At 41.0% G+C, this 25,241-nt stretch overlaps 1 protein-coding gene and 1 long non-coding RNA gene across 3 annotated transcripts in view; both read left to right on the forward strand.

Annotated features, from left to right (window-relative positions):
• Positions 1-10,929, forward strand: part of LOC139569745 (ryanodine receptor 2-like) — a 39,659-nt gene extending 28,730 nt beyond the window's left edge. For both annotated transcript variants that reach the window (XM_071391124.1, XM_071391125.1), the window contains exons 12-15: positions 7,338-7,455; positions 9,114-9,188; positions 9,361-9,446; positions 9,591-10,929. Coding sequence is in view for 1 of the 2 variants with exons in the window: in XM_071391125.1 (XP_071247226.1) it covers positions 7,338-7,455; positions 9,114-9,169 (174 nt within the window). In the remaining variant the exon portion in view is untranslated. The remainder of the gene's footprint in view (positions 1-7,337; positions 7,456-9,113; positions 9,189-9,360; positions 9,447-9,590) is intronic.
• A 6,155-nt stretch (positions 10,930-17,084) lies between these two features.
• Positions 17,085-19,432, forward strand: LOC139569746 (uncharacterized). Its single transcript, XR_011673953.1, has 4 exons — positions 17,085-17,214; positions 18,874-18,948; positions 19,121-19,206; positions 19,351-19,432. It is a non-coding gene; the product is annotated as an uncharacterized lncRNA (long non-coding RNA).
• Positions 19,433-25,241: the final 5,809 nt, after the last annotated feature.

The raw sequence follows: 25,241 nt of genomic DNA on the forward strand, positions 1-25,241 counted from the left end.
TTTTTATTGAGTTAAAAATGTCTGCATTGAACCTTTAAAAATGCAAAGGTAATGTGACTTTGTTTGTCCAGCTGATCAATGCTGGGAAGGGTGAGGCAATCCTCATCCCCACCCAAGACCTTGAGGGGGTCATCAGCATCCCTTTCCAACTCCCTTCTCTAGCAAAAGGTCAGTCGTCTGTGAGAAGTCACTATAGTGTTGTGGTTGTAAACCCAATCTTTGCAGCTTGGACTTTAATAAAAAAATAAAAAAAAAATCTCCACTTTTATAGATAAATTGGTTCTAGTCTCACCAGCCTGGGGTTAAGTTGGCTCAAGTTGAGACAGATCGCCAAGCATTTATTACAAATCCACCCATCAAAAAATTATGTTGCTTTACCCGAAATATAATGTGGTGAAATTTGTCCAAATTTCTTTCGGGGCTTGTCATTTATCCAGATGGAACTGTAGTCGAACTAGACCCAGCCACTGTGTTCTACCCGGACCACAAGTCAGCCATGGCACTGTTCCTGGACTGTGTAGGGCATCGAGGACCAGAGCGTCCTTTTCCACCTGCTGGAAGTGTTCTTCCTGACAGACCTGCAGGCTACTGCCTCTCTGGACACAATGAGGGAGACATTGGGCATACTGGCAAAGCACCACTGAAGTGACCATTGTTATGGAACTGAGGGACCTACAGAAATGCCCACTGTGATTCACTATAACCTCATTGGAGTGATCAGCTAATGAACATTGCGTAACAAAGAGTGAGACACTAATGCAGATGAAGTGCACCATTAATAAATGAACGAGATTTGAATTAAGGTTAGTATTGGAGACACAGAATAGTAGTGGCTACTACCGAACACTATGGGGCACTGTTACTATATCCACTGTTTTTTCCTCACTCATTCACTCCCCCTTCCACTCATTCTTAACAGACTTCAATGAACAACCTGTCCCCTTCGCTCCTATCCCTCTCCATTTCTCGGACTCTCCTCTCAGACTTTTATGGATCAAATCATTTTTCCTCAGTCTCTTCCTGCTAGCCTCGCCTAGGCTAAAATTCTCTTTTTGGTCCTGACACTTCAGTAAAGTAAACTTCACCCGGCTGCTTCTCTCCCTGCAAACTAATCTGAGTGCCACAGACATGGCCCTAGCCCGTACCTGTAAGGCTGTGCTCACTAAGTGCTCCAGCCTGTTCTCTGAGACAGAGGGCCAGAGGCCACTGCTGGATGCTCTCCTACAGGCTGTCTACCACTTGTCCAGGGCCCTCAGCCTCACCAAGGCCCAGAGAGACGCCATGCTGGCCATAAGCAGGTGGGGGACATGGAGGAACTATGTTATCACTGTCACTCCATACCGCTCCCTTATTGCCTCCATCACTTGCACACCTTCTCTACCATAGAGGCAGAATGTGCACAGTTATTTACAAGGATATGTTATTCTAAAGGAAATGTTGGTGCATACTGTCTTTATCTGCTTGTGTTCTCAGTAAGCTCAGGCTGTCCATGATGCAACTTCTCCTCTGTCGGCTTGTTTTTGAGGTGCCCTTTCTGACAGACCACGCCACTCAATTAAGTGATAATGCCCGATAAGCCGGTGTTTGGAGGATATATTGGCACAAGTGTTGTTCGTTGAGGCCCCGCAAATCGTGTTAATATATCCTCCAAACACCGGTTTCGAGGGCATTATCACTTTTATACAACGGGTTATTAACATATTCGAATAATGATTTACATATTTTCATTAAACATTATTTAGATGAATTCATTCATACTATTTCATCTTTCCATAAGATATAGTCCCGACACAAATCTAGGGCTGCTCCCCAAGCCGGCTGGTCGTTCACTCTATCGGATCATGTTCTGTATTTATGTACGCAACGTTTCTTCGTTCTAAATGTTCTATTGCCATACTGGCTGGCAAAGTTCTTATCCCTTGCTAGCTAACTGACAGTTATGTCAAACAATGCAGTCAGAATAACATAAAGTAGCTGCATTTGCATTTGTTTAAGCTGTTTTCTAGTGAAATTTATTTGGGTACATTCATAGATTTGAGCCATGTTTTCAATTTACATGTAAAAATACAATAATCAGTGCAGCTTCGCAAGTCCATGGGCATTGCATTCCAGTATATTGTAGCTCTAACAGAATACCGATAGACTGATTTTACTGTGTTGAAAAGGGACAAAGCAATCCCCTCTAGTTACTGCCCTTGTTATCCTGGAGTTGCTTTCCTTGAGCGTGATATGCCGGCATAGGGGTGGAGGGTTAAGTATATGCAGGATCTTAAAGACAAGGCTTGCATCTACGTACTGTTTAAAGCTATCCAGACTAAATAATGTATGCTTGTAAATGATATGACAATGGTGGTAACTGTTTGGTTTGTTATATAAAATCACAATGTTTTGTTTATAGAGTGATTTCAATTGGTTTCAGAGTAGTAGCTCCTGCTTGTGACCAGCATGTGAGGCAATATGTGAGAAGATCACAGCGTGCATTTATAGTTTGGCGGCCTCCAGAGAAAGGAAAGGTCTTATAAACATGAAGTTGTATAATCCAAACTTGACTGTTAACCACCTTCACATGTTTCTTAAATGTCAAGTTGGAGTCCAAAATGACCGAGATACCTGACGTTCAACACAACTTTCAGATTCTCCCCATTAACCTCCATGGGATGGTGACTCCCCTCACAGGACGGTTAAGCTAACGTAGGCAAATGTGAGTAGCATGATGTTGTAAGTAACATGAACATTTCCCAGGACATCGGATATGGGCAGAAAGCTTAAATTCCTGTTAATCCAACTGCACTGTCAAATTTACAGTAGCTATTACAGTGAAATAATACCCTGCTATTGTTTGAGGAGAGTGCACAGTTATGAACTTGAAAATGTATTAGTAAACCAATTAGGCACATTTGGGCAGTCTTGATACAATATTTTGAACATATATGCATTGGATCAGTCTAAAAGTTTGCACATACACTGCTGCCACCTAGTGGCCAGAATCTCAATTGCGCCTGGGCTGGAATAATACATTATGGCCTTTCTCTTGCATTCCAAAAATGATGGTATAAAAAACGTATTTTTCTTTATATTATCTTTTACCAGATCAAATGTGTTATATTCTCCTACATTCCTTTCACATTTCAACAAAATTCAAAGTGTTTCCTTTCAAATGGTACCAAGAATATGCATATTCTTGCTTCAGGGCCTGAGTTAGATTTGGGTATGTCATTTTAGGCAATTATTTTTAAAAAGGGTCCGATTCTCAAGAGGTTTTAAAAATAACAGCTTGTTGGGAAGAATCAATGGATTTCTTAGAAGTACATACAAACAGTCTTGTCGATATTTAAATGAATTAGCAAGAATTAGTCATCCATTTAGAAACATGTACCATAGCATGTTAACAACTACAGTGCCTTGCAAAAGTATTCATCCCCCTTGGTGTTTTTCCGATTTTGTTCCATTACTACCTGTAATTTTAAATATATTTTTATTTGGATTTCATGTAATGGACATACACAAAATTGGTGAAATGAAGAAAAAGAACCTGGTTAAATAAAAAAATGGAAAAGTGGTGCGTGCATATGTGTTCACCCCCTTTGTTATGAAGCCCCTAAATAAGATATGGTGCAACCAACTACCTTCATAAGTCACATAAGTAGTTAGATTGCACACAGATGGACTTTAAGTTTCGCATGATCTGATCTCAGTGTATATACACCTGTTCTAAAAGGCCCCAGAGTCTGCAACACCACTAAGTAAGGGGCACCACCAAGCAAGTGGCACCATGAAGACCAAGGAGCTCTCCAAACAGGTCAGGGTAAAGTTGTGGAAAAGTACAGATCAAGGTTGGGGTATAAAAAAATATCAGAAACTTTGAACATCCCATGGAGCACCATTAAATCCATTATTCAAAAATGGAAAGAATATGGAACCACAACAAACCTGCCAGGAGAGGGCCGCCCACCAAAACTCATGGACCAGGCAAGGAGGACATTAATCAGAGAGGCAACAAAGAGACCAAAGATAACCCCGAAGGAGCTGCAAAGCTCCACTGCGGAGATTGGAGTGTCTGTCCATAGAACCACTAAGCTGTACACGCCACAGAGCTGGGCTTTACGGAAGAGTGGCCAGAAAAAAAGCCATTGCTTCAAGAAAAGAATAAGAAAACACATTTGGTGTTTGCTAAAAGTCATGTGGGAGACTCCCCAAACATATGGAAGAAGGTACTCTGGTCAGATGATACTAAAATTGAGATTTTTGGCTATCAAGGAAAATGCTATGTCTGGCGCAAGCCCAGCACCTCTCATCACCCCGAGAACACCATCCCACAGTGATGCATGGTGGTGGCAGCATCATGCTGTGGTATGTTTTCATCGGCAGGGATTGGGAAACCGGTCAGAATGGAAGGAATGATGGATGGCGCTAAATACAGGGTAATTCTTGAGGGAAACTGATATGGAATTTTGTTATCAATGTTCATAAATTTCAGTTATTCTAATCGATATGCAACCCAGAGTTTGTAAAGTTCTGGTTTAAATGAAACAGACAGAATTCCCAGCTTACAAAAGTCAAATCAATGTTTATTTACGAGAGCTCTCCAGTTCATATCCAAATATGAATTTATGCACGCTTATTTTATTGGGGGTCTTATTTCTTGTTTCACAATTAAAATATTTTGCATCTTCAAAGTGGTATGCATGTTTTGTAAATCAAATTATACAAAGGCAACAAAATAGGAAAAATGCCATGGGGGGTGAATACTTTTGCAAGCCACTGTACTCTTTGCCAGAATTCAGCCAGCCTTCACAAGACCATAACGTATGCAAATATGTTCCCCTTTGTGTTTTACACCTTCAGCAGAGGAATTACATTTCTGAGTGCATGTCATTCAGTTTCACTGGCATATATATAGTACGTTCTATGGATGGTCTAAAACTGCAATAATTTGAACATGACTGGGCATCCAAACATATCTTTATCCATTTATCGTCATCAATAGCTTCTACCAGGTCTTTCTCACATTTTTGTTTTACATGTTTTGTGTCATCGGGAAAAGCCTCTATCAACCAACCCTTGATACAGTTTGGAAATCAACTTAGAGCTTTGTCAGACTGCCATTAAATAGCATCTGGTTTGTCCAGTGTTTTCTGCACAGAGGAATAAAGTGCTGTTTTTGCTAAAATGCACTTCACCTCCATCACAGACTGGTCTTTCCTGGTTGCCTGACCCCTTGAAATTACCATTATTCTTAGATCCCAGACTGTAGCATTACGTTTAAGTTACTATCCTGTAGCTACTTTGTATCAGTCACTGATATTGTTAAAACTTCTTATGGCTGCAGGGGCAGTATTGAGTAGCTTGAATGAAAAGGTGCCCAGAGTAAACTGCCTGCTCCTCAGTCCCAGTTGCTAATATATGCATAGTATTATCAGTATTGGATAGAAAACACTCTGACGTTTCTAAAACTGTTTGAATGATGTCTGTGAATATAACAGAACTCATATGACAGGCAAAAACCTGAGAATTGTTTTTTCAACTCATTGCCTATCGAATACACAGTGGGATATGGGTCAGTTTGCACTTCCTACGGCTTCCACTAGATGTCAACAGTCTTTAGAACCTTGTCTGATGCTTCTACTGTGAACTGGTGCCGAAGGAGACGGGAATGAGTAAGGTCTACTATGAGCTGACCATGCTCTGACCTTGCGCGTTCACATGAGAGGGAGCTCTGTTCCATCGCACTTCTGAAGACAATGGAATTCTCCGGTTGGAACTTTATTGAAGATTTATGTTAAAAACATCCTAAAGATTCAATACATCGGTTGACATGTTTCTACTGACATGTTTCATACAAACAGCAGCTGTTAGATAGTGATGTGAGGTGGCTATTACTACTACTATCTGACAGATAACTAGAGGTAAGAGCTGACCCGGATGTGGTAGCTACTAGTTAGCGTAGCTTATTCATTCACCTCAGTTCAGAGGGGATGAAACATTATCTAACGTTACATGTCAGTTACAATACTAGCTCAGCACTGCGAATAAATATTAGTTTCATTTTTTTCTGTTAAACAGCAGTTACGTTTCCAGCTACATCAGTCAACTAAATAGTAGACAGTTTCTGCTCTGCTTGCTGTTACATCTCGGTGAAAGAGCACAACATATACACACTGAACTATTCTCAACTCTTCTGTGCTGGTCCAGCCAGCCTTCCAGAAGCTTTGCCTTCACACAGCCTGTCATCCGTCTCTGTGGTGTCCTTGCAGTCCTAAATCCAGCCACCTGAAAACTCCAAACAGCTTACCCAACCTCTGAGGCATCCGCATGCTCCTAAAGCACACATTTACTGCTTTTTGTATCACATTGCGATGATAAAACTGGAGGGGACAAAAATGCAACTTCAGACCCCCCCCCCCCCCGTCCTCAGTGAAAGGGGCGCCCCTGCATAAAATGATGCTGATTCGACTGGCTGAGAAAAGCTGCCTGCCTGTATCTCATCCTGACTACCGACCCCTACACATTCATTACTATGGGACAGCTGGAGATCAAATTTCAATACTGAAACAATGTTGCAAATGTCAGAGAGACAGACAGCAATGTTTATACAAATCTCCGCTATTGAAAATCAATTGCTAGTTTAAAAGAAATGGGAGATCATGTGTATATATGCTTTTTACAGTGGAGATCAAGTTCATAAATTGTCTGGCTGGGCTGATGAGACAATGGATTACGCAGTCAGATGGAACAAAGTAAATAGGCATTTCAACGTCATAGCTTTAGCCGGTGTTAACACCAGCTGGAAAGCGGTTTTAACCAATTAGCATCCAGGATTAGACCCACCTGTTGTAAAAGGTTAGGTATGGACTCTACAAGGTGTTGAAAGTATTCCACAGGGATGCTGGCCCACGTTGACTCCAATGCTTCCCACAGTTGTGTCAAGTTGTCTGGATGTCCCAGCAGCTTTGCAGTTCTTGACACACTCAAACCGGTGCGCCTGGCACATACTACCATACCTCGTTCAAAGGCACTTAAATATTTAGTCTTCATCCTCTGAATGGCACACATACACAATCCATGTCTCAATTTTATCTTTAAATTCTTATTTAACCTGTCTGCTCCCCTTCATCTTTACTGATTGAAGTGGATTTAACAAGTGGCATCAGTAAGGGATCATTGCTTTCACCTGTATTCACCTGGTCAGTCGATGTAATGGAAAGAGCAGGTGTTCATAATGTTTTATACACTTAGTGTATAACAGCAGTAATACACACAGCCCATGTAATATATGTGTATTTCGACCTGTACAACTTTTCTGAAGACATTGACTTTGGGTAACTCCTTATTTTCAGCTGTTGACCAATCACTATGAGCAGAACTGGAGGTTTGGGACACGTGGACTCCGCCTCGGAGGAGCTTCTTTTCTCCAGGAAGCTGTTCTGGGGGTTGTTCAACGCTCTGTCCAGGAAGGTACAGTTGGACCAACTCTTAACCCAGCCTGTCCCAAAAACAACCCTGTGATGTTAACAGACTTGAAAGGTGTAAGCAATAGCCTACAAAGGGAGCTCCCAATAGCCCATTTAAAGGATAAGCGGAGTTGTCAACATATCATAATCGGGCCAATTCATATGTAATCGGGACCATTTAGATCTGTAAACATATATTGGAGGGGGCATGGGATTTGTTTTCAGACCAAGCATAAATGCTACTGCCCACACTAACCCACCCAGTCCATGATTTATATTATGTGTGTCTTTTCCTGTGTAGCCCTAAGGCATGTGTTTGTTCAGACTCTCCCTGTCTCCTCCTCCCTGTCGCCTCTCCTAAACAGCCCTATGACACTGAGCTCTCTAGGCTGGCTCTGCAGTATCTGGCAGCTGGAGCCCCCCTCTTGACCACATGGACCCTGTTTGAGCCTGGTTGGAGAGACACCCACTCCATGGATGTAGAGGGATACTTTGACTCCCAGCCTGTAGACACCTACAAGCGAGCCTTCAGCTAGGGCCTTTGACCTATCGTTATTCTTCCTCTCTCTTGTAGAAATACCCCTTAACTTCTCTAGGATAGGGGGCAGCATTTTCACGTTTGAATGAAAAGCGTGCCCAGAGTAAACTGCCTCCTACTCAGTCCCAGATGCTAATATATGCATATTATTATTAGTTCTGGATAGAAAACACTCTGAATCATGTCTGTGACTATAACAGAACTTATTTGGCAGGCAAAACCCCGAGGACAAACCATTCAGATTTTTTTTGTTGAGGTCACTCTCTTTTCAATGGGAATCCAGATTTCTAAGGTACCTTCCTGCAGTTCCTATCGCTTCCACTGGATGTCAACAGTCTTTAGGAATTGTTTGAGGTTTTCCTTTGAGAAATGAAGAAGTAGCCATGTTCAGAATGAGGCTCCAGTGAAGTGTACTGTTTGTTAGAGGCGCTTGACCAGAAAGCATGCTACACATTGTTTTCCTCCGGTATTGAACACAAATCATCCCGTCTTCAATTTTATCGATTATTTACGTAAAAAAATACCTAAAGTTGTATTACAAAAGTAGTTTGAAATGTTTGGACACCGCTTACAGGTAACTTTGAGATATTTTGTAGTCACGTTGTGCAAGTTGGAACCGGTGTTTTTCTGGATCAAACGCGCCAAATAAATGGACATTTTGGCGGAATTAATCGAACAAAATGACCATTTGTGATGATTATGGGACATATTGGAGTGCCAACAGAAGAAGCTCGTCAAAGGTAAGGCATGAATTATATCTTTATTTCTGCGTTTTGTGTTGCGCCGGGAGGGTTGAAATATGATGGTCTGTGATTGTTAGCTGGGGTGCTTACCTCAGATAATAGCATTGTTTGCTTTCGCCGTAAAGCATTTTTGAAATCTGACACGTTGGCTGGATTCACAACAAGTGTAGCTTTAATTTGGGATATTGAATGTGTGATTTCATGAAAGTTTATAGTAATTTATTTGAATTTGGCGCTCTGCATTTTCACTGGATGTTGGCCAGGTGGGACGCTACCGTCCCACATATCCCAGAGAGGTTAAATTGACATGACATTATAATTTCTAATATAAAATTGTTCTGATATGTGTCATGAATGTATACATGTTTTCCTCTTAATCAGTGTCTGTACCAGAGAAACTGGAGTTTGTGGTGAATAAATGCAGAACACACCCATGAGAAGTGGTCAACGGACAAGGTAACTGAGCTTTTAGTTTACTATGAATATACAGTATGTTCTGTACAATAACTCTGACACTGTCATTCTGTGTCAAGCGTGAACTGCTGTGTATGAAGTTTATGCTGTGTGTGTATAGGATTATCATACTGTATATGATTAATTATTTATGTGTATCTTTGCTGTCTTTCAGTTTGCCAATGGCTTGGTCCTTGAGGAGCTCTGTGAAGAGACCAAAGTACACTCTCTCCTGAAGCCTTACATAGCTCTGGCTGAGAGGTAGGTCTAAGCTACAGCAAACAGAGAGAGTACTGTATGCTGTAGGATTTTTATAATTAGAATAAAATCTGTAATATTTGTATGTATTTGTTACAGTTCAACATTTTATTATCAATTTGCTAATCCCATATTTGTTTTCCTCAGGACACAGAGGTGTATCACTGGTCCATAAAGGAGACAGTGAAAAGTATGTTGGCCTTTGGCTGGATCATAGCGAGAAATAAAGAGGGAGATTTTATTTTTTTATTTCACCATTATTTAACCAGGTAGGCCAGTTGAGAACAAGTTCTCATTTACAACTGCGACCTGGCCAAGATAAAGCAAAGCAGTGCAACACAAACAACAACACAGAGTTACACATGGAATAAACAAACGTTAGAGTCAATAACACAGTAGAAAGGCTATGTGTGTGCAAATGAAGTAAGATTAGGGTGGTAAGGCAATAAATAGGCCATAGGGGCAAAATAATTACAATTTAGCAATTAAACACTGGAGTGATAGATGTGCAGAAGATGAATGTGCAAGTAGAGATACTGGGGTGCAAAGGAGAAAAATAAATAAATAAACAACAGTATGGGGATGAGGGAGTTGGATGGGCTATTTACAGATGGGCTATGTACAGGTGGAGTGATCTGTAAGCTGCTCTGAGAGCGGGTGTTAAAAGCTAGTGAGGGAGGAAAGAGTCTCCAGCTTCAGAGATTTTTGCAGTTCGTTCCAGTCATTGGCAGCAGAGAACTGGAAGGAAAGGCAGCCAAAGGAAGAGATGGCATTGGGGGTGACCAGTGAAATATACCTGCTGGAGCACGTGCTACGGGTGGGTGCTGTTATGGTGACCAGTGAGATAAGGCGGGGCTTTACCTAGCAGACTTATAGATGAGCTGGAGCCAGTGGGTTTGGTGACGAATATGAAGCGAGGGCCAGCCAATGAGAGCATACAGATCGCAGTGGTGGGTAGTATATGGAGCTTTGGTGACAAAATGGATGGCACTGTGATAGACTGCATCCAATTTGCTGAGTAGAGTGTTGGAGGCTATTTTGTAAATGACATTGCCGAAGTCAAGGATCGGTAGGATAGTCAGTTTTACGAGGGTATGTTTGGCAGCATGCGTGAAGGATGCTTTGTATGCGAAATAGGAAGCCGATTCTAGATTTAATTTTGGATTGGAGATGCTTAATGTGAGTCTGGAAGGAGAGTTTACAGTCTAACCAGGCGCCTAGGTAGTTGTCCACATATTCCAATTCAGAACCGTCCAGAGTAGTGATGCTAGATGGGCGGGCAGGTGCGGGCAGCGATCGGTTGAAGAGCATGCATTTAGTTTAACTTGCATTTAAGAGCAGTTGGAGGCCACGGAAGGAGAGTTGTATGGCATTGAAGCTCGTCTGGAGGTTTGTTAACACAGCGTCCAAAGAAGGGCCAGAAGTATACAGAATGGTGTCATCTGCGTAGAGGTGGATCAACATAATAATAAAGAAATCAAAAATATTCCCTCCTTGTTTTCTTATTTGAAACTGAGCAGCTGTACAGGTCATATTGTTGTTCACACTGAATGTACTAACTATACTATTGCGCAATGGATACATATATTTCAATGGATGCATAGACATGGATTGCAGTGGACTCAAATAAATATTTAAATGAATGCATCTCTCTGTCTCTGTGGTTTAGCTGTCATTTGAAGGAGGCTCAACCTTCACCTCCAAACCAATGGACATGAGCAGTGTGACACTCATTGGACCAGTTTGTAAGACAGGCTTGCAAAACTCCAGGAATTTTCAATTAATTTCCTGGTGTTCCAGAAAACCTGGTTTGAAGATTCTGGAATTCCTGCTTATGTTCTCCTGATTCCTGAGAATCCTCCAACTGAGATTTCATATCTAGAATTATGATTATTGTTATTGACCGTATAATCTATTGTTTTATACTTTCCTTCAGTCTATGGCTGAAATGCTGACTGAGAACTACCATAACACCTGGTCAAAAAGGAAGCAAGAAGTGGATACTAAAAGGACCATTACATCAGAAACAATGCTAAATTAAGTGGCGTTATGTACCTTTGGCAACTTGAAGCCAATCAAAAAGGTTACTAGTGGTTTTGAAGCAAAGCACTGTGCAGAATGATTCATCTGCATATTGCATCTCAAATAATCGGATCATGTTCTGTATTTATGTACGCAACGTTTCTTCGTTCTAAATGTTCTATTGCCATACTGGCTGGCAAAGTTCTTATCCCTTGCTAGCTAACTGACAGTTATGTCAAACAATGCAGTCAGAATAACATAAAGTAGCTGCATTTGCATTTGTTTAAGCTGTTTTCTAGTGAAATTTATTTGGGTACATTCATAGATTTGAGCCATGTTTTCAATTTACATGTAAAAAATACAATAATCAGTGCAGCTTCGCAAGTCCATGGGCATTGCATTCCAGTATATTGTAGCTCTAACAGAATACCGATAGACTGATTTTACTGTGTTGAAAAGGGACAAAGCAATCCCCTCTAGTTACTGCCCTTGTTATCCTGGAGTTGCTTTCCTTGAGCGTGATATGCCGGCATAGGGGTGGAGGGTTAAGTATATGCAGGATCTTAAAGACAAGGCTTGCATCTACGTACTGTTTAAAGCTATCCAGACTAAATAATGTATGCTTGTAAATGATATGACAATGGTGGTAACTGTTTGGTTTGTTATATAAAATCACAATGTTTTGTTTATAGAGTGATTTCAATTGGTTTCAGAGTAGTAGCTCCTGCTTGTGACCAGCATGTGAGGCAATATGTGAGAAGATCACAGCGTGCATTTATAGTTTGGCGGCCTCCAGAGAAAGGAAAGGTCTTATAAACATGAAGTTGTATAATCCAAACTTGACTGTTAACCACCTTCACATGTTTCTTAAATGTCAAGTTGGAGTCCAAAATGACCGAGATACCTGACGTTCAACACAACTTTCAGATTCTCCCCATTAACCTCCATGGGATGGTGACTCCCCTCACAGGACGGTTAAGCTAACGTAGGCTAATGTGAGTAGCATGATGTTGTAAGTAACATGAACATTTCCCAGGACATCGGATATGGGCAGAAAGCTTAAATTCCTGTTAATCCAACTGCACTGTCAAATTTACAGTAGCTATTACAGTGAAATAATACCCTGCTATTGTTTGAGGAGAGTGCACAGTTATGAACTTGAAAATGTATTAGTAAACCAATTAGGCACATTTGGGCAGTCTTGATACAATATTTTGAACATATATGCATTGGATCAGTCTAAAAGTTTGCACATACACTGCTGCCACCTAGTGGCCAGAATCTCAATTGCGCCTGGGCTGGAATAATACATTATGGCCTTTCTCTTGCATTCCAAAAATGATGGTATAAAAAACATATTTTTCTTTGTATTATCTTTTACCAGATCAAATGTGTTATATTCTCCTACATTCCTTTCACATTTCAACAAAATTCAAAGTGTTTCCTTTCAAATGGTACCAAGAATATGCATATTCTTGCTTCAGGGCCTGAGTTAGATTTGGGTATGTCATTTTAGGCAATTATTTTTAAAAAGGGTCCGATTCTCAAGAGGTTTTAAAAATAACAGCTTGTTGGGAAGAATCAATGGATTTCTTAGAAGTACATACAAACAGTCTTGTCGATATTTAAATGAATTAGCAAGAATTAGTCATCCATTTAGAAACATGTACCATAGCATGTTAACAACTACAGTGCCTTGCAAAAGTATTCATCCCCCTTGGTGTTTTTCCGATTTTGTTCCATTACTACCTGTAATTTTAAATATATTTTTATTTGGATTTCATGTAATGGACATACACAAAATTGGTGAAATGAAGAAAAAGAACCTGGTTAAATAAAAAAATGGAAAAGTGGTGCGTGCATATGTGTTCACCCCCTTTGTTATGAAGCCCCTAAATAAGATATGGTGCAACCAACTACCTTCATAAGTCACATAAGTAGTTAGATTGCACACAGATGGACTTTAAGTTTCGCATGATCTGATCTCAGTGTATATACACCTGTTCTAAAAGGCCCCAGAGTCTGCAACACCACTAAGTAAGGGGCACCACCAAGCAAGTGGCACCATGAAGACCAAGGAGCTCTCCAAACAGGTCAGGGTAAAGTTGTGGAAAAGTACAGATCAAGGTTGGGGTATAAAAAAATATCAGAAACTTTGAACATCCCATGGAGCACCATTAAATCCATTATTCAAAAATGGAAAGAATATGGAACCACAACAAACCTGCCAGGAGAGGGCCGCCAACCAAAACTCATGGACCAGGCAAGGAGGACATTAATCAGAGAGGCAACAAAGAGACCAAAGATAACCCCGAAGGAGCTGCAAAGCTCCACTGCGGAGATTGGAGTGTCTGTCCATAGAACCACTAAGCTGTACACGCCACAGAGCTGGGCTTTACGGAAGAGTGGCCAGAAAAAAAGCCATTGCTTCAAGAAAAGAATAAGAAAACACATTTGGTGTTTGCTAAAAGTCATGTGGGAGACTCCCCAAACATATGGAAGAAGGTACTCTGGTCAGATGATACTAAAATTGAGATTTTTGGCTATCAAGGAAAATGCTATGTCTGGCGCAAGCCCAGCACCTCTCATCACCCCGAGAACACCATCCCACAGTGATGCATGGTGGTGGCAGCATCATGCTGTGGTATGTTTTCATCGGCAGGGATTGGGAAACCGGTCAGAATGGAAGGAATGATGGATGGCGCTAAATACAGGGTAATTCTTGAGGGAAACTGATATGGAATTTTGTTATCAATGTTCATAAATTTCAGTTATTCTAATCGATATGCAACCCAGAGTTTGTAAAGTTCTGGTTTAAATGAAACAGACAGAATTCCCAGCTTACAAAAGTCAAATCAATGTTTATTTACGAGAGCTCTCCAGTTCATATCCAAATATGAATTTATGCACGCTTATTTTATTGGGGGTCTTATTTCTTGTTTCACAATTAAAATATTTTGCATCTTCAAAGTGGTATGCATGTTTTGTAAATCAAATTATACAAAGGCAACAAAATAGGAAAAATGCCATGGGGGGTGAATACTTTTGCAAGCCACTGTACTCTTTGCCAGAATTCAGCCAGCCTTCACAAGACCATAACGTATGCAAATATGTTCCCCTTTGTGTTTTACACCTTCAGCAGAGGAATTACATTTCTGAGTGCATGTCATTCAGTTTCACTGGCATATATATAGTACGTTCTATGGATGGTCTAAAACTGCAATAATTTGAACATGACTGGGCATCCAAACATATCTTTATCCATTTATCGTCATCAATAGCTTCTACCAGGTCTTTCTCACATTTTTGTTTTACATGTTTTGTGTCATCGGGAAAAGCCTCTATCAACCAACCCTTGATACAGTTTGGAAATCAACTTAGAGCTTTGTCAGACTGCCATTAAATAGCATCTGGTTTGTCCAGTGTTTTCTGCACAGAGGAATAAAGTGCTGTTTTTGCTAAAATGCACTTCACCTCCATCACAGACTGGTCTTTCCTGGTTGCCTGACCCCTTGAAATTACCATTATTCTTAGATCCCAGACTGTAGCATTACGTTTAAGTTACTATCCTGTAGCTACTTTGTATCAGTCACTGATATTGTTAAAACTTCTTATGGCTGCAGGGGCAGTATTGAGTAGCTTGAATGAAAAGGTGCCCAGAGTAAACTGCCTGCTCCTCAGTCCCAGTTGCTAATATATGCATAGTATTATCAGTATTGGATAGAAAACACTCTGACGTTTCTAAAACTGTTTGAATGATGTCTGTGAATATAACAGAACTCATATGACAGGCAAAAACCTGAGAATTGTTTTTTCAACTCATTGCCTATCGAATACACAGTGGGATATGGGTCAGTTTGCACTTCCTACGGCTTCCACTAGATGTCAACAGTCTTTAGAACCTTGTCTGATGCTTCTACTGTGAACTGGTGCCGAAGGAGACGGGAATGAGTAAGGTCTACTATGAGCTGACCATGCTCTGACCTTGCGCGTTCACATGAGAGGGAGCTCTGTTCCATCGCACTTCTGAAGACAATGGAATTCTCCGGTTGGAACTTTATTGAAGATTTATGTTAAAAACATCCTAAAGATTCAATACATCGGTTGACATGTTTCTACTGACATGTTTCATACAAACAGCAGCTGTTAGATAGTGATGTGAGGTGGCTATTACTACTACTATCTGACAGATAACTAGAGGTAAGAGCTGACCCGGATGTGGTAGCTACTAGTTAGCGTAGCTTATTCATTCACCTCAGTTCAGAGGGGATGAAACATTATCTAACGTTACATGTCAGTTACAATACTAGCTCAGCACTGCGAATAAATATTAGTTTCATTTTTTTCTGTTAAACAGCAGTTACGTTTCCAGCTACATCAGTCAACTAAATAGTAGACAGTTTCTGCTCTGCTTGCTGTTACATCTCGGTGAAAGAGCACAACATATACACACTGAACTATTCTCAACTCTTCTGTGCTGGTCCAGCCAGCCTTCCAGAAGCTTTGCCTTCACACAGCCTGTCATCCGTCTCTGTGGTGTCCTTGCAGTCCTAAATCCAGCCACCTGAAAACTCCAAACAGCTTACCCAACCTCTGAGGCATCCGCATGCTCCTAAAGCACACATTTGCTGCTTTTTGTATCACATTGCGATGATAAAACTGGAGGGGACAAAAATGCAACTTCAGACCCCCCCCCCCCCCGTCCTCAGTGAAAGGGGCGCCCCTGCATAAAATGATGCTGATTCGACTGGCTGAGAAAAGCTGCCTGCCTGTATCTCATCCTGACTACCGACCCCTACACATTCATTACTATGGGACAGCTGGAGATCAAATTTCAATACTGAAACAATGTTGCAAATGTCAGAGAGACAGACAGCAATGTTTATACAAATCTCCGCTATTGAAAATCAATTGCTAGTTTAAAAGAAATGGGAGATCATGTGTATATATGCTTTTTACAGTGGAGATCAAGTTCATAAATTGTCTGGCTGGGCTGATGAGACAATGGATTACGCAGTCAGATGGAACAAAGTAAATAGGCATTTCAACGTCATAGCTTTAGCCGGTGTTAACACCAGCTGGAAAGCGGTTTTAACCAATTAGCATCCAGGATTAGACCCACCTGTTGTAAAAGGTTAGGTATGGACTCTACAAGGTGTTGAAAGTATTCCACAGGGATGCTGGCCCACGTTGACTCCAATGCTTCCCACAGTTGTGTCAAGTTGGCTGGATGTCCCAGCAGCTTTGCAGTTCTTGACACACTCAAACCGGTGCGCCTGGCACATACTACCATACCTCGTTCAAAGGCACTTAAATATTTAGTCTTCATCCTCTGAATGGCACACATACACAATCCATGTCTCAATTTTATCTTTAAATTCTTATTTAACCTGTCTGCTCCCCTTCATCTTTACTGATTGAAGTGGATTTAACAAGTGGCATCAGTAAGGGATCATTGCTTTCACCTGTATTCACCTGGTCAGTCGATGTAATGGAAAGAGCAGGTGTTCATAATGTTTTATACACTTAGTGTATAACAGCAGTAATACACACAGCCCATGTAATATATGTGTATTTCGACCTGTACAACTTTTCTGAAGACATTGACTTTGGGTAACTCCTTATTTTCAGCTGTTGACCAATCACTATGAGCAGAACTGGAGGTTTGGGACACGTGGACTCCGCCTCGGAGGAGCTTCTTTTCTCCAGGAAGCTGTTCTGGGGGTTGTTCAACGCTCTGTCCAGGAAGGTACAGTTGGACCAACTCTTAACCCAGCCTGTCCCAAAAACAACCCTGTGATGTTAACAGACTTGAAAGGTGTAAGCAATAGCCTACAAAGGGAGCTCCCAATAGCCCATTTAAAGGATAAGCGGAGTTGTCAACATATCATAATCGGGCCAATTCATATGTAATCGGGACCATTTAGATCTGTAAACATATATTGGAGGGGGCATGGGATTTGTTTTCAGACCAAGCATAAATGCTACTGCCCACACTAACCCACCCAGTCCATGATTTATATTATGTGTGTCTTTTCCTGTGTAGCCCTAAGGCATGTGTTTGTTCAGACTCTCCCTGTCTCCTCCTCCCTGTCGCCTCTCCTAAACAGCCCTATGACACTGAGCTCTCTAGGCTGGCTCTGCAGTATCTGGCAGCTGGAGCCCCCCTCTTGACCACATGGACCCTGTTTGAGCCTGGTTGGAGAGACACCCACTCCATGGATGTAGAGGGATACTTTGACTCCCAGCCTGTAGACACCTACAAGCGAGCCTTCAGCTAGGGCCTTTGACCTATCGTTATTCTTCCTCTCTCTTGTAGAAATACCCCTTAACTTCTCTAGGATAGGGGGCAGCATTTTCACGTTTGAATGAAAAGCGTGCCCAGAGTAAACTGCCTCCTACTCAGTCCCAGATGCTAATATATGCATATTATTATTAGTTCTGGATAGAAAACACTCTGAATCATGTCTGTGACTATAACAGAACTTATTTGGCAGGCAAAACCCCGAGGACAAACCATTCAGATTTTTTGTTGTTGAGGTCACTCTCTTTTCAATGGGAATCCAGATTTCTAAGGTACCTTCCTGCAGTTCCTACCGCTTCCACTGGATGTCAACAGTCTTTAGGAATTGTTTGAGGTTTTCCTTTGAGAAATGAAGAAGTAGCCATGTTCAGAATGAGGCTCCAGTGAAGTGTACTGTTTGTTAGAGGCGCTTGACCAGAAAGCATGCTACACATTGTTTTCCTCCGGTATTGAACACAAATCATCCCGTCTTCAATTTTATCGATTATTTACGTAAAAAAATACCTAAAGTTGTATTACAAAAGTAGTTTGAAATGTTTGGACACCGCTTACAGGTAACTTTGAGATATTTTGTAGTCACGTTGTGCAAGTTGGAACCGGTGTTTTTCTGGATCAAACGCGCCAAATAAATGGACATTTTGGCGGAATTAATCGAACAAAATGACCATTTGTGATGATTATGGGACATATTGGAGTGCCAACAGAAGAAGCTCGTCAAAGGTAAGGCATGAATTATATCTTTATTTCTGCGTTTTGTGTTGCGCCGGGAGGGTTGAAATATGATGGTCTGTGATTGTTAGCTGGGGTGCTTACCTCAGATAATAGCATTGTTTGCTTTCGCCGTAAAGCATTTTTGAAATCTGACACGTTGGCTGGATTCACAACAAGTGTAGCTTTAATTTGGGATATTGAATGTGTGATTTCATGAAAGTTTATAGTAATTTATTTGAATTTGGCGCTCTGCATTTTCACTGGATGTTGGCCAGGTGGGACGCTACCGTCCCACATATCCCAGAGAGGTTAAATTGACATGACATTATAATTTCTAATATAAAATTGTTCTGATATGTGTCATGAATGTATACATGTTTTCCTCTTAATCAGTGTCTGTACCAGAGAAACTGGAGTTTGTGGTGAATAAATGCAGAACACACCCATGAGAAGTGGTCAACGGACAAGGTAACTGAGCTTTTAGTTTACTATGAATATACAGTATGTTCTGTACAATAACTCTGACACTGTCATTCTGTGTCAAGCGTGAACTGCTGTGTATGAAGTTTATGCTGTGTGTGTATAGGATTATCATACTGTATATGATTAATTATTTATGTGTATCTTTGCTGTCTTTCAGTTTGCCAATGGCTTGGTCCTTGAGGAGCTCTGTGAAGAGACCAAAGTACACTCTCTCCTGAAGCCTTACATAGCTCTGGCTGAGAGGTAGGTCTAAGCTACAGCAAACAGAGAGAGTACTGTATGCTGTAGGATTTTTATAATTAGAATAAAATCTGTAATATTTGTATGTATTTGTTACAGTTCAACATTTTATTATCAATTTGCTAATCCCATATTTGTTTTCCTCAGGACACAGAGGTGTATCACTGGTCCATAAAGGAGACAGTGAAAAGTATGTTGGCCTTTGGCTGGATCATAGCGAGAAATAAAGAGGGAGATTTTATTTTTTTATTTCACCATTATTTAACCAGGTAGGCCAGTTGAGAACAAGTTCTCATTTACAACTGCGACCTGGCCAAGATAAAGCAAAGCAGTGCAACACAAACAACAACACAGAGTTACACATGGAATAAACAAACGTTAGAGTCAATAACACAGTAGAAAGGCTATGTGTGTGCAAATGAAGTAAGATTAGGGTGGTAAGGCAATAAATAGGCCATAGGGGCAAAATAATTACAATTTAGCAATTAAACACTGGAGTGATAGATGTGCAGAAGATGAATGTGCAAGTAGAGATACTGGGGTGCAAAGGAGAAAAATAAATAAATAAACAACAGTATGGGGATGAGGGAGTTGGATGGGCTATTTACAGATGGGCTATGTACAGGTGGAGTGATCTGTAAGCTGCTCTGAGAGCGGGTGTTAAAAGCTAGTGAGGGAGGAAAGAGTCTCCAGCTTCAGAGATTTTTGCAGTTCGTTCCAGTCATTGGCAGCAGAGAACTGGAAGGAAAGGCAGCCAAAGGAAGAGATGGCATTGGGGGTGACCAGTGAAATATACCTGCTGGAGCACGTGCTACGGGTGGGTGCTGTTATGGTGACCAGTGAGATAAGGCGGGGCTTTACCTAGCAGACTTATAGATGAGCTGGAGCCAGTGGGTTTGGTGACGAATATGAAGCGAGGGCCAGCCAATGAGAGCATACAGATCGCAGTGGTGGGTAGTATATGGAGCTTTGGTGACAAAATGGATGGCACTGTGATAGACTGCATCCAATTTGCTGAGTAGAGTGTTGGAGGCTATTTTGTAAATGACATTGCCGAAGTCAAGGATCGGTAGGATAGTCAGTTTTACGAGGGTATGTTTGGCAGCATGCGTGAAGGATGCTTTGTATGCGAAATAGGAAGCCGATTCTAGATTTAATTTTGGATTGGAGATGCTTAATGTGAGTCTGGAAGGAGAGTTTACAGTCTAACCAGGCGCCTAGGTAGTTGTCCACATATTCCAATTCAGAACCGTCCAGAGTAGTGATGCTAGATGGGCGGGCAGGTGCGGGCAGCGATCGGTTGAAGAGCATGCATTTAGTTTAACTTGCATTTAAGAGCAGTTGGAGGCCACGGAAGGAGAGTTGTATGGCATTGAAGCTCGTCTGGAGGTTTGTTAACACAGCGTCCAAAGAAGGGCCAGAAGTATACAGAATGGTGTCATCTGCGTAGAGGTGGATCAACATAATAATAAAGAAATCAAAAATATTCCTTCCTTGTTTTCTTCTTTGAAACTGAGCAGCTGTACAGGTCATATTGTTGTTCACACTGAATGTACTAACTATACTATTGCGCAATGGATACATATATTTCAATGGATGCATAGACATGGATTGCAGTGGACTCAAATAAATATTTAAATGAATGCATCTCTCTGTCTCTGTGGTTTAGCTGTCATTTGAAGGAGGCTCAACCTTCACCTCCAAACCAATGGACATGAGCAGTGTGACACTCATTGGACCAGTTTGTAAGACAGGCTTGCAAAACTCCAGGAATTTTCAATTAATTTCCTGGTGTTCCAGAAAACCTGGTTTGAAGATTCTGGAATTCCTGCTTATGTTCTCCTGATTCCTGAGAATCCTCCAACTGAGATTTCATATCTAGAATTATGATTATTGTTATTGACCGTATAATCTATTGTTTTATACTTTCCTTCAGTCTATGGCTGAAATGCTGACTGAGAACTACCATAACACCTGGTCAAAAAGGAAGCAAGAAGTGGATACTAAAAGGACCATTACATCAGAAACAATGCTAAATTAAGTGGCGTTATGTACCTTTGGCAACTTGAAGCCAATCAAAAAGGTTACTAGTGGTTTTGAAGCAAAGCGCTGTGCAGAATGATTCATCTGCATATTGCATCTCAAATAAATGATCATGATTGGCGAATTTCAAATGTGCTGACTATCCTTTCTGAATTTCATACATTTTCATCTATAAAACTGATCTAATTTGTTAATCTCTGATCTAATTTGTTACTCTAGGGGTAGGGGGTCATTCTACAGTAGTGCCCTATGATACCCTCCCTGCCAAGGAGACAGCCAAACAGAGAGAGATCCCAAGATGTCCTCAAAGTTCTTTCAGCTCAACGGCTACACTGTGGAGATGAGGAACTGTCTGTAAAGGACAGGACTATAACAACTGATGCAAGTAATCCATTGATTATTAGCATCAGTTGCTATAATCCTGTTTTTTACAGCCAGTTCCTCATCTTCACACAGTGTAGCTGTTGAGCTGAAAGAACTTGAGGACATCTTGGGATCGCTCTCTGTTTGACTTTTACACTGACTGTATTACCGCCACACAGGCGGTCATGAGTCATGATGGCAGTCAAATTCCATGTGACCATTTTGTCATGGTAATTAGGCTTCTCCAAGCTCTGATGCTGCTGATGGTGATTAGTAGCCTACCAAACTTGCTAACTGCCTGGAACTCAGCACTCTAATCACTCTGACATCAATGCAAATGTAATCAAACATTTCTATAGGCAATGCTATTGCATGATAAAACAGAGTGATGGCCTCTGTTAAAAAGAGGAGGAACCCATCAGCTTTCTATAGGGTAGGCCTAGTATATGTATTTCTCAACTTTACTAATGTTAAGCACATTGCTTCTCTTTAAAGCAGGAGTATAGCCTACCTGGGTGGCATGAAAATGTTTGAAGTTTGGGGAAGATAATTTTCACCATAGAAAATGCACCTTTATTATAAAAGCATTACATGCATAATCACATTTGTGGTCACCTTTGAGAATGGTGTTTTCCTGCTAATGGAACATTCACGCTATAGTTTCGTTTATCAACATTTTAAGATAAACGTTCTCATCTATTGCATCATGCTCATTGCCTTAATCAGGTTTTTTGATGCTAGTGGTTGTATTAATTTGGGATCTATCGCAATCCACAACTGTCCCGGACTAGGTTTGGAATATTTATTTCTCACAAAGAATAGAATAGATCATCTTTTGTACTATGGGGTATAGTAGATTGACATAGGCTAGTGCTTTTGCTGTTCATTAGGCCTACTCATCTTGTTGGCTGACAAAAAGTACATGTGGACAGTTCTTCCAACATCTTCAATATATGCCTCGAAATTGGATAAGGAAGCACACATTTGATTCCCCAATGTGTCTGTCTTCACTTGTAGCCTGTGATTAAGACCCGATCATGTGACGGAGAGCCATTTGAGCTAGAGGTGCTTCGGTACTCAGAGGGGAGAAGGGAATTATAATTATTATATTCAGCCCAACGGCATAACGGCCACTGGCACAAAAGGCATGGATTTTTTGGGGGGAGGATTATGGCCACACGAAGGGGATGCAGCTGGGAAATTCGAGGCATTATCAAGTGCTTGTCAAATTGTGAATGAGAGACTGATGAAGTGTGTACAACCTGTGCAAAAAAACTAAGCAGAGCTCATGCCGTTTCCATTTTCTTCATATTATGTTTCTTTAGACATGTCCCCAATAAATAATGCATTTTTGTGATGTTGTAGGCTATATTACATGGATTTATTAGACTTTTAAAATGTAGATGTTCCAAAGGTCTGCATCAGTGGCTTGTTGGCTATGCGTGGAAGAGAGGAGATGCTAAATGTGTTTATGTTAATTAACGGCCAATTACAGTGGGACCGGCAATTATTTGCTTGACAATCACAAGCTGACAAAATTTCATGACCACCACAACCCTGTCAATGATCATTGTTCTTTATCATACCTAGTTGCTGTACATCCTTAACAGTTTCAGGTTTAGTGCCTTGTTTAAGGGTATACAGTAAACCTCCATTTCTCTGTGAAATGTCAACAGAGCCCTGTTCTTATACCAAGCTTTTTTATTTTCAAAGCCTTTTACATTGAATTCAGCTTGTGTCATGCTAATTTAGCTTTTTGTGACCCGCGGAAACAAATTTGAAGATGATGACCACAAAGTGTAATATCCTCAAAAGTTGTTCAGAGAAACCTGCACCGCTCAGTCAAAAAGGCTTGTGTTTGTTATCGGATGTATTGTTACGAAATCCAACTTTTTGGAAATAATGTTAATGTGTTCGAGAAAAACCTCACTGAATGATTCAGAACGTGAATAACCATATTTGTCTTTGTAAAAGGTATTTTATAACATAAGGAAGTGAAATTTCTTCACCAAAGCATGTTTCACACACTCTGGGCAGAGTGGGTGGTCATCCTAGAATGTGTTGTGTTTTTCCTCAGAGGTTATTCAGGCAAGAAGTCAGATGACAAAGTAATGTCTCCCAGATGCAGCAGATTCACTTTTTCAGCAAGGTTTGTAAATGTATTCTCCAGTCCAACAACTGAGATGGGCATGTACTGTAGGAGGATATGAATGAACAGTTTGCACTCTGTTGTCCTGCTTGATTTTGCCCTGGCTATTATTAATTCCTTTACGACCACACACTGATGTAGGCTAATCGTTTTGTTGGGAGGTTGCCATGGGCAACCCCAGTAAGTGAAAGCTACTGTGGCACCGGAATTGATTTAGCCATTTTGGAAATCCATGTGGGTGTGTCGATTTCCATCAGACCATTGATTAAGCCTCCCACGCTCCCTCTATAGAGACGGAGAATAAAAGGGGATAAGGCCCTCTGACGGGACCACTAATTCAGACGGCAGCCAGTCTTTCTGCACTCTCTACGCACAAAGATATAAACTGAGACATGGCAACAAATACAGCACAACAACTATCACTGTTCCTTTGGAAATGACTCAAAACAGACACAACGAGGAAAAACAGGATACATTTACCAAAACAAAGTGATAAAGTGATATGAATAGCCCATATTGGTGTGCTGACACAAATAATTAGTGTGTTAGGTCTATTGGGTTAAATTTGCCTAAAAGCATTGTGATTCAGTCATTTCTATCATACCCTTTGGTGGAACAGTACCTACAGTAAAGAACCATCGCCTCTAGTTTCTGTCCACCGCAGCCAGCTCCCATGGCAATGGGTGTCATGGCTCCAATAAGGAGAAGGAGATAGGGACCAGGTATTGGTTATTAACATATTACAATAACTGTCTATGCATTTTATAAGGGGCATTTAACCCAACTTGGCTTCAAATACGCCCCTGTGCCCTGAAAATTTACATTCTCATCATATTTCATTTTCTATTCCTCTTTTTCCCTCCATCCATCTCTCCTTCTTCCATGTTCAGCCTGTTCTGCATACTGGGAGCTCTTGTCAGACATAGGATATCTCTGTTTGGTAAGGATGGTGTTAAGTTAACATAGAGCTTATTGACTCAAGATTTGTTTAAATCTCGTTACTCTGCTTATAGTCTCACCTTATCCTTTACAGTGGACTGTGTCCAGGTGTCCTGTTATACAATCCAACTTGGCACCAGCAAAAGCTTCTATGTGGAAGGATACTTTTTGTCATTTATCTTTGTGTAATGTAACATAATGGCGCTGGAGGGAATAGTAGCCGTTTTACAGGATCCTGACCAATTGTGCTGTTTTGTGATGATCTTAACGTTTTTTGTGCGTATTTATTATTTCCACCATGTTTCCTACGAAAATAGCTATCACTATCCTTGATTTGGATGAGGACTTCTACTTCAATGAGTCTGAGGCGAACAACATAATGATTTTCCTAAACCAGGCCCAAATCCAAGAAACTAGGAGAAGGCCGACGTGCGAGGTACCTGACGAGACTACATCGGAGAGTGGATAAATCCCCTCTACCCTTTGTTCTATTGGCGAACGTGCAATCACTGGAGAATAAACTGGACAAGCTCATTTCGAGACT

Source organism: Salvelinus alpinus, chromosome 3, assembly GCF_045679555.1.
Source record: "Salvelinus alpinus chromosome 3, SLU_Salpinus.1, whole genome shotgun sequence".
NCBI classification, from domain to species: Eukaryota; Metazoa; Chordata; class Actinopteri; order Salmoniformes; family Salmonidae; genus Salvelinus; species Salvelinus alpinus.